Source organism: Chaetodon auriga, chromosome 19 (genome assembly GCF_051107435.1).
Source record: "Chaetodon auriga isolate fChaAug3 chromosome 19, fChaAug3.hap1, whole genome shotgun sequence".
NCBI classification, from domain to species: Eukaryota; Metazoa; Chordata; class Actinopteri; order Chaetodontiformes; family Chaetodontidae; genus Chaetodon; species Chaetodon auriga.
The window spans coordinates 13,795,946-13,809,947 of record NC_135092.1 but is presented as its reverse complement, the minus strand read 5'-3'; the positions used below and the strand labels follow the sequence as shown (position 1 = coordinate 13,809,947).

General features: G+C 43.2%; 1 protein-coding gene across 2 annotated transcripts; it reads left to right on the top strand.

Annotated features, from left to right (window-relative positions):
- The first annotated feature begins 1,663 nt into the window (after positions 1-1,663).
- tbx3a (T-box transcription factor 3a) lies at positions 1,664-10,828 on the top strand. 2 transcript variants are annotated; one of them, XM_076757234.1, is made up of 7 exons: positions 1,664-2,745; positions 3,843-4,110; positions 4,630-4,776; positions 5,854-5,930; positions 6,459-6,616; positions 7,223-7,866; positions 8,954-10,828. In XM_076757234.1, the coding sequence occupies exons 1-7, from the start codon at positions 2,354-2,356 to the stop codon at positions 9,398-9,400; spliced, it is 2,133 nt and encodes a 710-aa protein (XP_076613349.1). In that variant the 5' UTR covers positions 1,664-2,353; the 3' UTR covers positions 9,401-10,828. The 2 variants fall into 2 exon arrangements, with proteins under 2 accessions (XP_076613349.1, XP_076613348.1); XM_076757233.1 differs by having other exon boundaries at positions 3,843-4,125.
- Positions 10,829-14,002: the final 3,174 nt, after the last annotated feature.

Here is a 14,002-nt window from a genome sequence, read left to right as displayed (position 1 = left end):
GAACTCCCTCTGCATGGTCCCCCCTCGAGGACTTTGAGATCCACCACCGCTTCTGTCCCCGCCTGGATCCACGGAGACAGACAATTGACTGAGAATTGATGGTCAATGTTTATCCAAGGTGGCTGACTGGCCACAGCTCTCTCGTTTACTTGTGAATTTGAGGTTAAATAGTATTTTAGAGAGCACTAGCGAGGCTTCGTCTCGGGTGCACACCTCTTTAGACGCTTTGCAGTTAAGCAATATTATTGCACCCAATAGTGAACCACTGCAGTAACCTATTTCCAATCGGCGTTTTTTGTTGAGTATAATTAAAGGTAAAAAAATTGTGCCACTTGTAGTCCAGACCTACATAATAATTGATGTAGGAAAACTGCACATAACAGAAAATATCTGCTCAAATAGAATTCAAAATATGCCTCGTTTCATCATTACACCTATTTTTTGCTGCCCGTGCAAGTGTCACTTTGTAGACTGGCACGGATTGAATTGTTTCCCACTAACAGTCGAGCCGGGAAAGCGTGCTACATTTAACTACAGAACTGAGTGGTATGATTCAAAACACAGACGTTTAGATAAAAAGAACTGATCACACACAAGCATCAGTGAGCACATCCCCACAGACTCTGCTCCTCCGCCTGTTTGCGCGCAAACTTGCGATGCGCGATTAGGCTCAGGTGAACTTAAAATAAAATGCTATTTCAAGTCAAAACCTCCGCTCGAGCTGAAAGCGTTTTGCCACTCATCCAAGAGGCTTCATCAGCTCTACGTGTTTCCTCAGTATATGCTGATATGTATTTCTTAACAATACGCAGAACTGATTTCACTCACACTGATTCAAATCCAAATGTAGGCTGCAGAGGAAAAGTGGGAATGAAGAGCGAATAACAGTGTGTGGGGGAAAAAAAACCCAAGATGACAATATAAGAAATAAACTTCGCAGTCATTAGCATTCTATCAAAATTCAATCAGCCAATATTGCCTAAATATCAGAATTAATAATTACTGAGCGGTGTCACAACTTTGTTATTAACATTACATGAACTTATCATCGAGCGCCTCATTCCGTCACCAGCTCATATTTTCCTGCGCTATGATTTCAAAGGAGGATGTTACAGGAAATGTTACACTGCTGCTTTTCGGCGCTGCTAAATCTCTGCAAACTCGGCAGATCGCGAATTGACTGCTGCTAAAGCACAAACATAAATATATTTATGAATGAATAAAATTATGTTCGCCATATTCAAAGCAGAAGAACAGTGCCATGCTATGGGACAGAGGAGGAAGTCAGATCAGCACATCTCGCCGACAAAGCGTGCCGGTTCCCCGGCTTGGCTTGTCTTGCGCTCGCCCCTTCGCTGGGTCTCACAGGCCGACCGATAGCGCAACTTCTGTGACGACGCTGGCATATTCACAACAGCGACCGGGGAAGGGTGGTGTTTCACGGCAAAGCCCTTTTGAGTTTCCAAACACCTTTTTATAAGTCTGAAGTCTGTCCCCTCCACCCGACCTGTTAAAACCACGCCTACGCAGCCACACAATTGGTCCGAAAGCGTCAAAGAGCCAATCAAACGGAGCGCTGCTCCTCGTAACATGCAACACATCCATACAGTATGAAGCCCTATGGGCCACAGAGGCGCTAGGAAAATCACGGAGCTGGGACCTTACCACCACCTCTCTCTCTCTCTCTCTGGCCGTCAGCGGACTCCTTTCTCTGCACACGTCTTTCTCTGAAATGTGTGTGTGCGTGAAAGAGAGAGGAGGAATAAAGTGTGTGTGTGCGTGCGAGGGTGCATGTCCGGAGCAAGTAAAGGCAGGGGGATTATTCGGCGCGATCGAAATATTTCAACACGTCGCCCTCGCTGCAGGACTGACGCCAATAAGAAGGAACGCATTTTAACAGGAATGCCGATATTGTAAACAGCAGCAGAAGAGAAAGAATGCGCTTCAGTCAATTAAGTGACTCACCCGAGTTGGTTTAATTCGACTAATGTCCGCAAGCCAGCGAGACACAGAAAGGTGTCCGATGCGCGTCAGCCTCTGAAGAAAATCGGTCTCGCAGCACTTGTGAAGAATAATGGAGAACATTTTTACATTTCTCTTTGCAGACTTTTGATCCAAATTCAGCAAACGGCTGTAGAGATTCCCCGACCAGCTTGTGAAAAATAAGTGGATGCTTATTTCTGCAGAGTTGAAGAAGGAATTTCCAAAGCTTGCCAACTTCACTTTCATTTTTTTTCCTCTTTTTTTTATTTTGTCTTGTTCTAATTTTGCTCCTCTCGTACGCAGACTTCACTGTTGTTAGAAATATTGTTTCACATCCAACCAGTCGTCTACATTTGTTGCCTGCACTTGGATGAACTTCCTGATGAGAGATCCAGTCATACAAGGATCAAGTATGGCATATCATCCGTTTATACCTCACCGGGGTCCGGAATTTGCCATGAGTGCAATGCTGGGTCACCAGCCTCCTTTCTTCCCGGCTCTGGCGCTCCCTCACAGCGGCTCCCTCTCTCTGCCGGGCGCCCTGGGAAAGCCGATCATGGACCAGCTGATGGGAGCCGCGGAGACCGGCCTCCACTTCTCTTCGCTGGGGCACCAGTCTGCGGCCGCCCACCTCAGGCCTCTGAAGACTCTGGAGCCTGAGGAGGAGGTGGAGGACGACCCTAAAGTTCACCTGGAAGCAAAGGAGCTTTGGGAACTCTTCCACAAGAGGGGCACTGAGATGGTGATCACAAAATCCGGAAGGTAAAATAGATTTTGTGTGTGTGTGTCTATAAGCCAAAAATGTACTATATTATCTGACATGCAGCAGCCTGTTGTGTACAGTGATAACTCATGATAGATGGATTTGTTATTATACATAGATTCGCAGCTTACACAGATATTTATGCCACATGGAGTTATACAGGATCTATGGAGGTGTATCTGCAGTTCTTCTGGATGACTTATTCATTGCAACGCTCCGCAGCCTTTCTATTATGGACGTCAATTGAACTTAGACTGCAGCCTAATTGTCTCGCAATTGTCATGTAAATACGACATTTAGTACACGATCATGTGTTTTCATTACGAGATCAAAACTGCAAAATAATCTATAGTTAAGCATTTCTCGCTTGATAGAAAAACTGGGACCAAAACTGAGATAAAGGTCCGACTTCCTGTGTGCTCACACAGCCTGCAAACTGTGGTCTGTGGTGAACTTCACACGTGAAGAACAACTTGTCTTTAATAGTGGGAAATCAGTTGATAGCCTTGAAATTATTTTATGGGGGGGGAAAGGGAAAGGACCGGGCTTGTAGATCCTGTATTAATATTAAACCAGCTGCAGCAGATTCAAACATATATCAGCGTGTGCAGATATGACCTGCTTATTGTTATCGTTAATGCCCGGTTAGCCCAAACTTTCCAAAATGCCAACTTGGACTGCGTGGAGCTCTGACTAAATTATTATCGTCATCATCACAGTGACAGCATGCAAAGATGGCTGCTGTGTCGGTGTGAAGGCCTTTCAAGGCATCAGAAATTAACACACCACCCGAACAGCGCTGATGTGCTGTCTCTAACCAAATCAGGGACAATAAATACATTTATCTGTTTACTCAGCTTCTCATTGGCGTGATAATTATGTACCTTTTCGGCTGATTTGTCTTGAGCAAATAAATTAAGAGCATGCTGCACAAAAACTTATCAATCTGAGTCATCATACTTCTTTTTAATATGGAAAAACATATTCACGTCGATCTAAAAATATTGCAGCTTTTAGGTCACATTCTTAAGTATTTTAATCATATTTCTATTTGCCCCATACTCCAGTGCTTATCATGTGTTTTCCTTCGTCACAGGCGGATGTTCCCCCCGTTCAAAGTGAGGTGCACTGGTCTGGACAAGAAGGCCAAATATATTCTCTTGATGGATATAGTTGCAGCCGACGACTGCAGGTACAAATTTCATAACTCCCGCTGGATGGTGGCTGGGAAGGCCGACCCCGAAATGCCAAAGAGGATGTACATTCACCCGGACAGTCCGGCTACTGGTGAACAGTGGATGTCAAAAGTCGTCAATTTTCACAAACTCAAGCTGACAAACAACATCTCCGACAAGCATGGATTTGTAAGTTCAACTAATGTATGTCAATTTTCCTATTTATCAACTTACCCTTTTAGTTAGTCACATGTCTTATTCATTTGCATTTTGATGTGTTTTTTTTTATTATTTGGATTTGATTTTATTTCGGTCCCACTAGATTTATTTATTCATTTTTAGAAAGATCTGACCAAGACAGCAATCATTACAAAAATACAAAAATCTCAAATGCCATAAGCGCACACATAGAATTATTGTAATTATTAAAAAGACAATTAAGCCTATATCCATCCACGATCAAACATTCAGCAACAATTTCCTTGTATTTTTTTTTTTTAATGATTTGCAATTTTCCACAGCACTGCATCATTTTTAATTCCTCCTCATGATATGACTTCTGGTGTCAAATTTAAGAGCATTTTCACAAAAACGTATGCTGTGACAGTGTGGCATCAACAGTGCGCTAATCTTTGATTTGTGTGTGTGTGTGTGTGTGTGTGTGTGTGTGTGTGTGTGTGTGTGTGTGTGTGATTGTGTTTGTTGCAGACCATACTTAACTCGATGCACAAATATCAGCCTCGATTTCACATTGTGAGGGCCAACGATATTCTCAAACTGCCGTACAGTACCTTCAGGACTTACGTTTTCCCCGAAACGGATTTCATTGCGGTGACTGCTTATCAAAATGACAAGGTAAGCACGATTATTGCTCATGGGCTTAACGTTGTATCCTGAACGTTTCCCAAAGTGTAGCTGGTGTGTCCCTCGCCCTGTCAGACGCGCTTTGCTCCCCGTCTTTTTCATGCCCTGCACCGTTTTGTTGTCATAAAATATGAAAGACGTCATATTTGTTTGAGCCTGTGAGAGTGGAGGATCACAGTGGAGGGGGTGATGTTGCGAGTAGGTGCCATATTCACCAGCCTGTGGTAGGAAAGTCATAATTCTGAGGAATGTTATACAGGTTGTCTTCCTTATATTTAATCACGTGGAAAGGATTTGGCGCAGACCCAGACTCTCTCTCACTCTCTCCCCTTCTCCCTTTACGTGTGTGTGTTTATAAGAGAGAGAGAGAGAGAGAGAGAGAGAGAGAGAGTGTGTGTGTGTGTGTGTGTGTGTGTGTGTGTGTGTGTGTGTGTGTGTGTGTGTGTGAAGCTAAAATGGTTGGGGGTTGAGAAATGAGAAAAAGAAGAGGGGCAACATTGTGCGGTTGAATGGAGAAAAAGAAAAGGGAGGAGGGGGAGGAGGAGGAGGAGAGGGAGGGTGTGCGTTTTGGTTGTGTCAGTCTGTGCTGCATGGTAACATTTTATTCTCTGTGAGACATAAAAATAATGAAAATCATCTTTCGTTGGGAAATGGCGGCCCCCCTCCCTCCCATGTGCGGTGCTAACAGTGCCGGAGATTGAGAGGAAATGGTGTGGGAGTCAAATTTTGCAAAAGTTTACACAAACAAGCAGCATAGTTCACCCTCATGGAAATTTAAAAAAAAAAAAAAAAACGTGCCAGTGTGAGGACTCTTGCCTTCTTTGTGGCGCTTGTGCGTCTGCGTGTTTTGTTTTATGTGTGTTGTGTCTGTAAAGCCAAAAAAATGTGTGACTGTAGTCGATTTAGCCTGTTGGGACAATAATCTCCATGTACTGTAAACGTGCAGAAATTAGCCCCAGCTTCGGTGCCTTACCTGTAATTGTAAAAAGACGCATTGAGTGAGAACCCCGCAGGGACGTGACATTTCAGTCGCTGATATTTAGTTGCACTTTATTTTAATTATTTCAGATAACCCAGCTGAAAATTGACCACAATCCGTTTGCCAAAGGATTCCGTGACACTGGCAATGGAAGACGGGAAAAGAGGTAAGACAGAGGGGGAACTGAAGAAAAAAGGGAAGGGGGGAGACTTCAGATGTCTTTAGATGTATGTATGGAGACAGACAGTGATCTCGGTGGACTAAACCCGCGCCAAGCCTCCACATTAACCCGCAGGGAGCCTGGCTCTTCACAGTTGCTAATCGAATAGCTTAATAGGCTCTAGTCCTCTATAGGTCTTATAAGACTGGTGGTAACAGTAGCGCCTCATTCGTTTACTAATTATTATTATCACTAATTATGAATTCACCCCCCAAAGTCCGAAATCCTAAAAATAGGATTTAAAAATGTGTAAGTTGCCATGAGAAGATCGACACATACACGGGCCTGCTAAAGCAATGGCGCTATAATGGATTTCATATTCTCACCTGCCGCACAGGTGAGTCAGTCCTGCAGTCAGGAGCTTCACTATCTCAGGTAGAAACAGACTTCCACATCGTTCATCGTGCTGCCGATGTTGTCTCTGACCTGAGAGCTGCGGCCGCCACCTCTAATAACCCGGGTACTTGTGCACAGGAAACAGCTGGCTCTGCAATCCATGCGTTCATACGAGGAGCAGCAGAAAAAGGAGAACGGGGCTTCAGACGACTCCTCAGGGGAGCAGGCTTCCTTTAAGTGCTTCGGCCAGGCCTCGTCCCCTGCCGTGTCTACCGTGGGCCCCCCGCACCTGAAAGGTAGGCTGGCAGACCCCACAGTCAGTCACAGCTCCGATCACAAGCCGTGCGTAAAAGTCTTAAAATGTCTATTGTGGCAAGTGGTTTTATTATTATTCTAATTATTTTTTTTAACAACATAATATGTAGAATAAGCTTTATGAGTGTTAAGTGGTTACAGTTAATGAACCGCTTTTGCTAATAGCTGATCACTCATATTCAGCAGAAATTAATAGAGCAGTCCTCTGCATTGACTGAGATTAACAGTGAAACATAATGAAAACGTGACTGTGCTCACTAATTGAAGAGACACTTGTCTGATCAGAAGCAAGATGTCAGCCTGCTAGAAAAAATAAAAATAAAAATAACGAAAAAATGCTAATGAGTGGCAGGCCGCGCATCCGCTTTTTACTGGAAGATGATGGGAAATAAACCTCATACCTGTTTTACTGTTGAATTGACTGGTCATATTGATCACCAGTGTAGACTCTTATAGTGCAAACAAGTGTCCTGCAGATCTATTTATTATTCCAGCTGAAGGCACATGGCTATAATGGGGGTTGTTATTCTCATGATTCACTAATGTGCAGAAAGGTAACTGATATTCTGCTCCTCCTGCTTTGACAGATTTCTGCGACAGCGATGAGGACAGCGACGACGAGAGCAAAGACGGACACATCAAAGATGGTCCGGACTCCAGCAAGATTTCCACGACCACGGAGGACGGAAAGGATCACGAGGCGAGCCCAGCTAAGGGGCACCCCTTTAGCATCAGTGACACTACCAGCAGGAACCGCGACAGCGGCCCCAGGACTGAGAAAAGTCAGGCAGACTCAAGACAGAGCCCCATCACCGTCATCTCCAGTACCACCCGCTCAGGAGAAGACCTGAAGAGCCCGAGCCTGGACCAGCCCAAAACGGACGAGTGCAGGCCGATAAGCAAAGACAGTTTCATGCCTTTGACTGTTCAGACTGAGAGTCCGCACATAGGCCACAGCCACTTGCATAATTTTGGATTTCCAACAGGCCTAACGGGACAACAGTTTTTCAATCACCTTGGGAGTGCGCATCCGTTTCTCTTGCACCCCGGCCAGTTCAACATGGGAGGTGCATTCTCAAACATGGCCGCGGGCATGGGGCCACTACTGGCAGCTGTGTCCACGGGAGGGGTGAGCACCATGGACACAACTAGCATGGCATCACCTCCGCAAAGTTTGACGGGAGCGCCAGGCCTGCCCTTCCATCTGCAGCAACATGTTTTGGCATCACAGGTAAAACCTGTTTTCTTGGGCCTACTCGCTGCCTTGAGTGAAGCACACGCTAGGTTGCATAGTGTAGCAGACCATAGGCCTTGGAGGCCCGTGTGCCACATTTAATATGTCAGTTTTTGAAACGTCTTTAATGCTGTCTCGTGCGTGTGTTGTTTATTTTGTTTTATTGCCGAATAGGCTAATATTCAAAGTTAGGCAACTGCATTTTGGCTGACTAGGCTATTAGAGTCCGCCTTTTATCAATCATCTCTTTTCTCTTGGCACTGTTGTTATATATATTGGCCGAACTATCATTCATTAAGAATAGCAGATTTGAGAGATGGAGACCACCTTGCAACAGCTGAAGGTGTTGGACAGTCTTTTTGATATGAGCTCATTAAGTCTGTTTTAGCGCCACAATGGCGAGTATTAAAATGCCTCATTGGCCCAGAGAGGGAAACATTATGTTTTAATGGACAACAAATTTGTCTTTTTTCCATTTATTGTCAAAACAAGTGTTATAGCTCCTCTTGTTTGATTGCAGCATCAGACAATAGGACTTTTTACTCGCCTTGCAAATTCTTGAACCCGCACCAACGCTGTTTACATGCTGGGTGGCAAAGCTTTGCTGCAGAATATTTTGTTAGCGCTGGATTTGTGAAAAGCCGTGTGAATGGGAGCACTGGAAACACGACAGACTCTGTGTGTGTGTGTGTGTGTGTGTGTGTGTGTGTGTGTGTGTTACCTAAAACTGATCTACGTTTTGGATCAGGTTTTGTTGTCTATAAGCCAAGTGTCCGGCGGCGTCATTAGCTTTTTAACAAGGTATTATAAGGTCGGTGTGAGTGACAAAAATGTTATCCAAGGACAGTGAAAGCAGCTCACTGTAAATGATTATTTTCACGCATTTGTTCCACGACATTAAACCGAAACGCAGCAGTCTGGTAAAACACTTAATCACCATGCATTTCCCCTCGATTTCTCGCTGTCTGTTTGGGCACACTTTGCGCTCTTATAGCACACAGGCGTGTTTGGACTGTATCATAGTGTTAGCTGTCTGTCTGCACCAGCCTTGTGGCTCACACTCAGTCTCTGCGTTTCTCCACAGGGCATCGCCATGTCTCCGTTTGGTAGCTTGTTCCCTTATCCGTACACGTACATGGCAGCAGCCGCAGCAGCCTCCTCCGCTGCCTCCTCATCGGTGCACCGGCACCCTTTCCTGAACGCGGTGCGCCCCCGACTCAGGTACAGCCCCTACTCCCTCCCCATGACGGTACCGGACAGCACCCTGCTCACCACCGCCATGCCTTCCATGGCCGGCGGCGGGACCGAGCTGAAGGGGGACGGCATCGTCCCGGCCAGCCCTGCGTCTGCTGTCACCCTGGATTCCACATCGGAGGTGACCAGTCACTCGTCCACCATCTCCTCCGGCTCGGTTTCCATGTCCCCAAAAACTTGCACGGAGAAAGACGCCGCCAACGAGCTGCAGAGCATCCAGCGCCTGGTCAGCGGACTGGACTCAAGTCAGGACAGGCCACGGAGCGGGTCCCCCTAGGAGATGTCTTTTTTTTTTTTTTTTTTAAACAAACACACCACCTGCTTCTCGTTTCGTTGTTGTCATGAAAAGTGAAAAGTGTTGACGGTGATGAAGACATTAACAGTTGGAGGACACCCTCGTAGATTCATGCAGGTTTTAAAAAGAAAAAAGAAAAAAAAAACACGAACTGTTGGACGTTTTAGTTTCTGAAATGCACTTTGGTTAATACACATCTGATATGTATATTTTTTCCTTTTTTTTTCTAAATTAAACAACACCTTTATCCTGTCATTTGAATACCGTACAAGTATTGAAACTGAAAAGTTGGCATGGGTGTGACTTACAGATTTGAGGAGAAGTTGCTGCTGTGTCCTGTCTCCTAACTTTATTGTACACGAGGAGAAATGTGTTTTAATATGCACTCGGAATCGATTGGACTCGTTTGAATTCACCACCGTTGAACCTACCTTATAAAGACTGCTGTATTTTGTTGTACACTATTCATTGACTGATTGGCCAAACGTTGCATGCCCTCTCAAATCCCAACGAATGTCAATTTAACGCAAAAAAAACTGAAACGAAAAGTAGGAAAAATATTCTGTTTTGAATACAATTAACACACTCTGTTTAAATTTCGCCTGGATTAGGTTATCAGTTTCTCAAACAAATTAGTTTCTCTTCATGCCTTTAAAAAAAAATAAAAATCAGAATAGGCCTATTGACATGACTGGTGCCCCGGGACACAACTTTGGCCCAAGCATGCGGAATTTAGTCTAAATGTCCAACAGGCAAAGGGAAGCAGAAATTGAAATATTACAAAAAAAAGAAAAAAAAAAAAAGAAAGGTAGTATTGATTAAAGGTGTACATAGGAATATATAAAATATTTATGTAATTATTTCATATTGTTATTGCGTGTAAATACAACGGAGTAGTTTGTTTCTAGGCATCTGTTCTTAATTTATTGTCGATATACCTGTGTAAAGATAGTTTGTGGGCTATTATCCTTTTGTTGCCATCTGCATTTATACCCTCTTAAAATATGGACTTTATTCCCCCCGAATATCCACTGAGCTAGTTATTCACACTCATGTGCCATTGTATTTTCATTTGTTGTCCCCGTGTGTGAAGTGCTACTGTTTAAAACGAATGAAAAAGCGACAACGCACTGCACCAATGGCTTGGAAAAAAAAAAAAAAAAAAACACAAAAAAAAACACTTTTCATTTTTGGAGAGAAGAGCAAAAGAAGCATCGTTTAAGTGTGACAAAAGTGGACTATTTTATTTTTTCTGTTATTAAAATACTTTGCGAACCTGATCGTAAAAGTGCCGCATAATCGAAAAATATGAAGGTTTCTTTTGTGTTTCTTAAGTTGTCAATGGGTTATGTTGTATTGGAGTTATGTCTAGTTTACAACATCGACATCGTGTTCTTGAAAGTTTCAATAAAAATATTGAAATGCCATTTCTTAGTGTATGTCCTTCGCTTTATCCCATAATAGTTGACAGCTAATTCGGAGCCAGAAATTGGCACATTTAAAACTAAATGAGCTGATTTAGGGCTGGGGGAGACATAGAGCATCGTGCTGCTGTTTCTGCTCGGTGTTGGGACTTAGTCCACTTCAGTAAAGTCATGTGGAGATAGACTGCGTTCAAAGACTCCAATTAAGATGACTCAAAGCTCCGCAGCTCCACAGACTGTACCTGGGATCCTACCTGGACAAGGGGCCGCGCACTGTAGCCTAATTGAGGTTTTTTTTTTTTTTTATTGGTCTCACTGGCGCCAGCAGCAAGGTGGGGCATTTACTGAAGTTAAAGCTGATAATAGTTGTCGTGATAATTAAAAGGAAGACATTTGAAAAAATCATCTCGTTTTTTGTAAATTTATTTCTAAAAGGAAATTAAATAGACAGAAATCTGGCCAATATTCCCTCTGAGGTGCGCATCTCGGGGTCACGTGTTCTATCACATTCACCAAATAGTAATTTGTGGTCACTCAAAAGCGACAGCTCCCGTCCTTCCCGGCCATGCATCAGAAGGCTGCTTTAAAAGTTGTGCTGAGAAGCGACAGCATGAGAGGATTCAGATGAGCCGGACCCCACTGATGGGCCTTCATCGCCTGCTGACGAACGGCCACCAGGACTGAGTGAAACATGGGCAAAAAAAAAAAATCCCCTGATCAGTCTTTCTGCTGCACCTCGAGTTTATCAACAGCATATCTTTATTTGTATATTGTCTGGTTAATGTGTAGCAAGCCTGGCGCTGGTGAATAGGTGTAAACATGATACAAGCTGTCTCAATTGCTCTGTCTTATTGCTCACCTGGCGCCTTCGATGGGCATATCTTCCATTTTATTGCACGGAAGGCGACAATGCGTCTGTAATCAAACCAAGACACGACGCCCCCAAGCGGCTACGGCGCTGGTTTCTTAACAAGCAACACAGAGGAGCGAGCCAAAGGACAAATCCCGGGTGAGATCTCACTGAGGGGTCAGTGATAAGGATAGCCTGACCTCGTCAGACGGCTACTGTAAGTTCTCTTAATGTGCGGCACTTTATAGCTAATAACAATGCGCAATTTATGTATTCCATACAAGCTAAAGAAAAAGAAAAAAAAAGCAGCTGGTAAATGTGTTTAAATTAAAACCAGTGTGGCTGGTCTGCAACCATGTGCGTTTAATGGTCTGATCCCACAGGGCGGACCAAAGATATGAGAAGTTACAATATTGGAAAGAAGAGGAAAGAAGAAAAAGCTCAAGGACACCATTCAGTCATTGAATGGTCATTGAAAACAAAATGCAGTGCGCCAAACACGTGTATTCACTACTATTTGGTAATGGCAACGGGCCCAGCATATATTTTTCAATATATGTGCTCGCCTGCTATTATTCTAATGATATTTAAGTATATTAAGAAATGCGTACACTACAAAGCACATTTTGATCTGCGTACCTTCACCCAATGTGTGTCTATAATGGCCTCCGCTTATTAAATGTCAGTTATTTTGGTGAATATTTGCCGCCCACAGTTCTGACACTGTTTCCCCTCGGGGGGCTCAGACTGAGTAAAATATGACACTTTTATAATCCAGCGACAATAGCCTCAATTTATGGCAAGTTCGTCTGCTTGGTGGTGGAAGAAAGCGTCTCCCGCGCTGGCTTTACCCTCAGGAGGCTCGGTTTTATTGCCGGATTGACAGTTCTGTCTCTCAGGTTGCCTACACTCACACGTGTGGCACGGGCCCGTTGCGCCATCTAGCGGCAACTAATCGTGAATGAATGGAAAAACTTTTACTGCTTCCGTTCCGTCTGATGCCAAATTCTCCGAGGTGAGTTAATGGCTGCACTTTTCTTGTCGGATTATTACAATTATTTAAGTTAAAAAAAAATGCTCAAAATTCTGCTGATTTAATAAATCTTTCATGCTGAAGTTGTTTGGTGGAAATAAAGCGCTTTCGACTTTGTCCATGTGCAGTGTGGCTCATTTTCTAAAAAGATTCAGTGTTTTGCATCATAATGTGAAAATAATACCTATATCTTAAATAAAACCTATACAATAAATCCAACATTTAAACAGATAATGAAAAAAGTCGATGTGCCGCTAAAAGAAGGCAAAGCAAAATTTTGTGCAGCTTAAAATTATTTTACTCCACTGAAAAAAAAACCTCTAAATAGTAAACTACTGTTGAAAAACTAAACTAAACTAACACTGCTGACAATGTTTAAAATGAAGACATGCAGCTTGTACTGAATTTACCAGCTATAAACCTCATGAAGTTATCTCTAATGTGTGCTCTGATTAGTAGACAGCAGACTGTATGAGAAGCTTGCAGGAGTAGAGGGTCCATCACCAATGAGCTCTTTTTAAATAACTGTCCCACTTCTATAAAACAAAATCAAACGTTTAACTGAGGGAAGTTGAATGTAATGCAGTAAAATCAGCATCTAATGTTAAGTTTTCTACAACATCAAGTCGCATTCCAAGAATGTGTTTCAACACGATCTCTGATATGAAATGTTGCTGAGTAGATCATAAATTACACTGGGGGTAGTAGGTGTGCCCGTGTGTGTGAATGGGGGACGTTCAGCTCTTTGATTTTTATATAGTGTTAAACATATTTTCTAGGTTTGTAGGTATGCATTATGATTAGTTTGGGTATGTTTTACTCTCAGTTTTTGGTCGTGTAACAAATCTGTTATCAGATCTGTTTATTACGTCTCAGATTTTACAGTCGGAGATATTTTAGAGCAAGATTCATTCCAGCTTCTGAGGTTTTAAAGACAAATACTCTTCCATCAATATGTATGATAATGATGCTCCTTTGGCATTTTTATTTTTTATCCAAAACCCTTGAAACAGTGTCAAGACAAAAGTCTCCTTTGAAATAGCAGAAATCTCTTGAGGTTCTCTGTTCACTGTAAAGTGACTCTCAGCCACTTTCAATTAGGCCTCCTGTAACAATTTGTATTATTCAGTATTATGAATTTCTACCACAAAAGTTTAAAACTGCACCCACAGTTAACACGTACACACACAGAAAGGTGCTAAAGTGAATTTGGATGCATTCAGTCAAGCTTCCTTTATACACAGTGAGTAAGTCTGTTGTAAACAGACATAACCAAG

What these genes read in the sequence shown, in the direction of transcription:
- tbx3a (XM_076757233.1), top strand. Translation starts at nt 2,354, where the DNA reads ATGAACTTCCTGATGAGAGATCCAGTCATACAAGGATCAAGTATGGCA. An exon ending in GATTTGTAAGTTCAACTAAT is followed by an intron (nt 4,126 to 4,629) that starts GTATGTCAATTT and finishes TGTTTGTTGCAG; the next exon opens with ACCATACTTAACTCGATGCA. An exon ending in AACATGTTTTGGCATCACAG is followed by an intron (nt 7,867 to 8,953) that starts GTAAAACCTGTT and finishes GTTTCTCCACAG; the next exon opens with GGCATCGCCATGTCTCCGTT.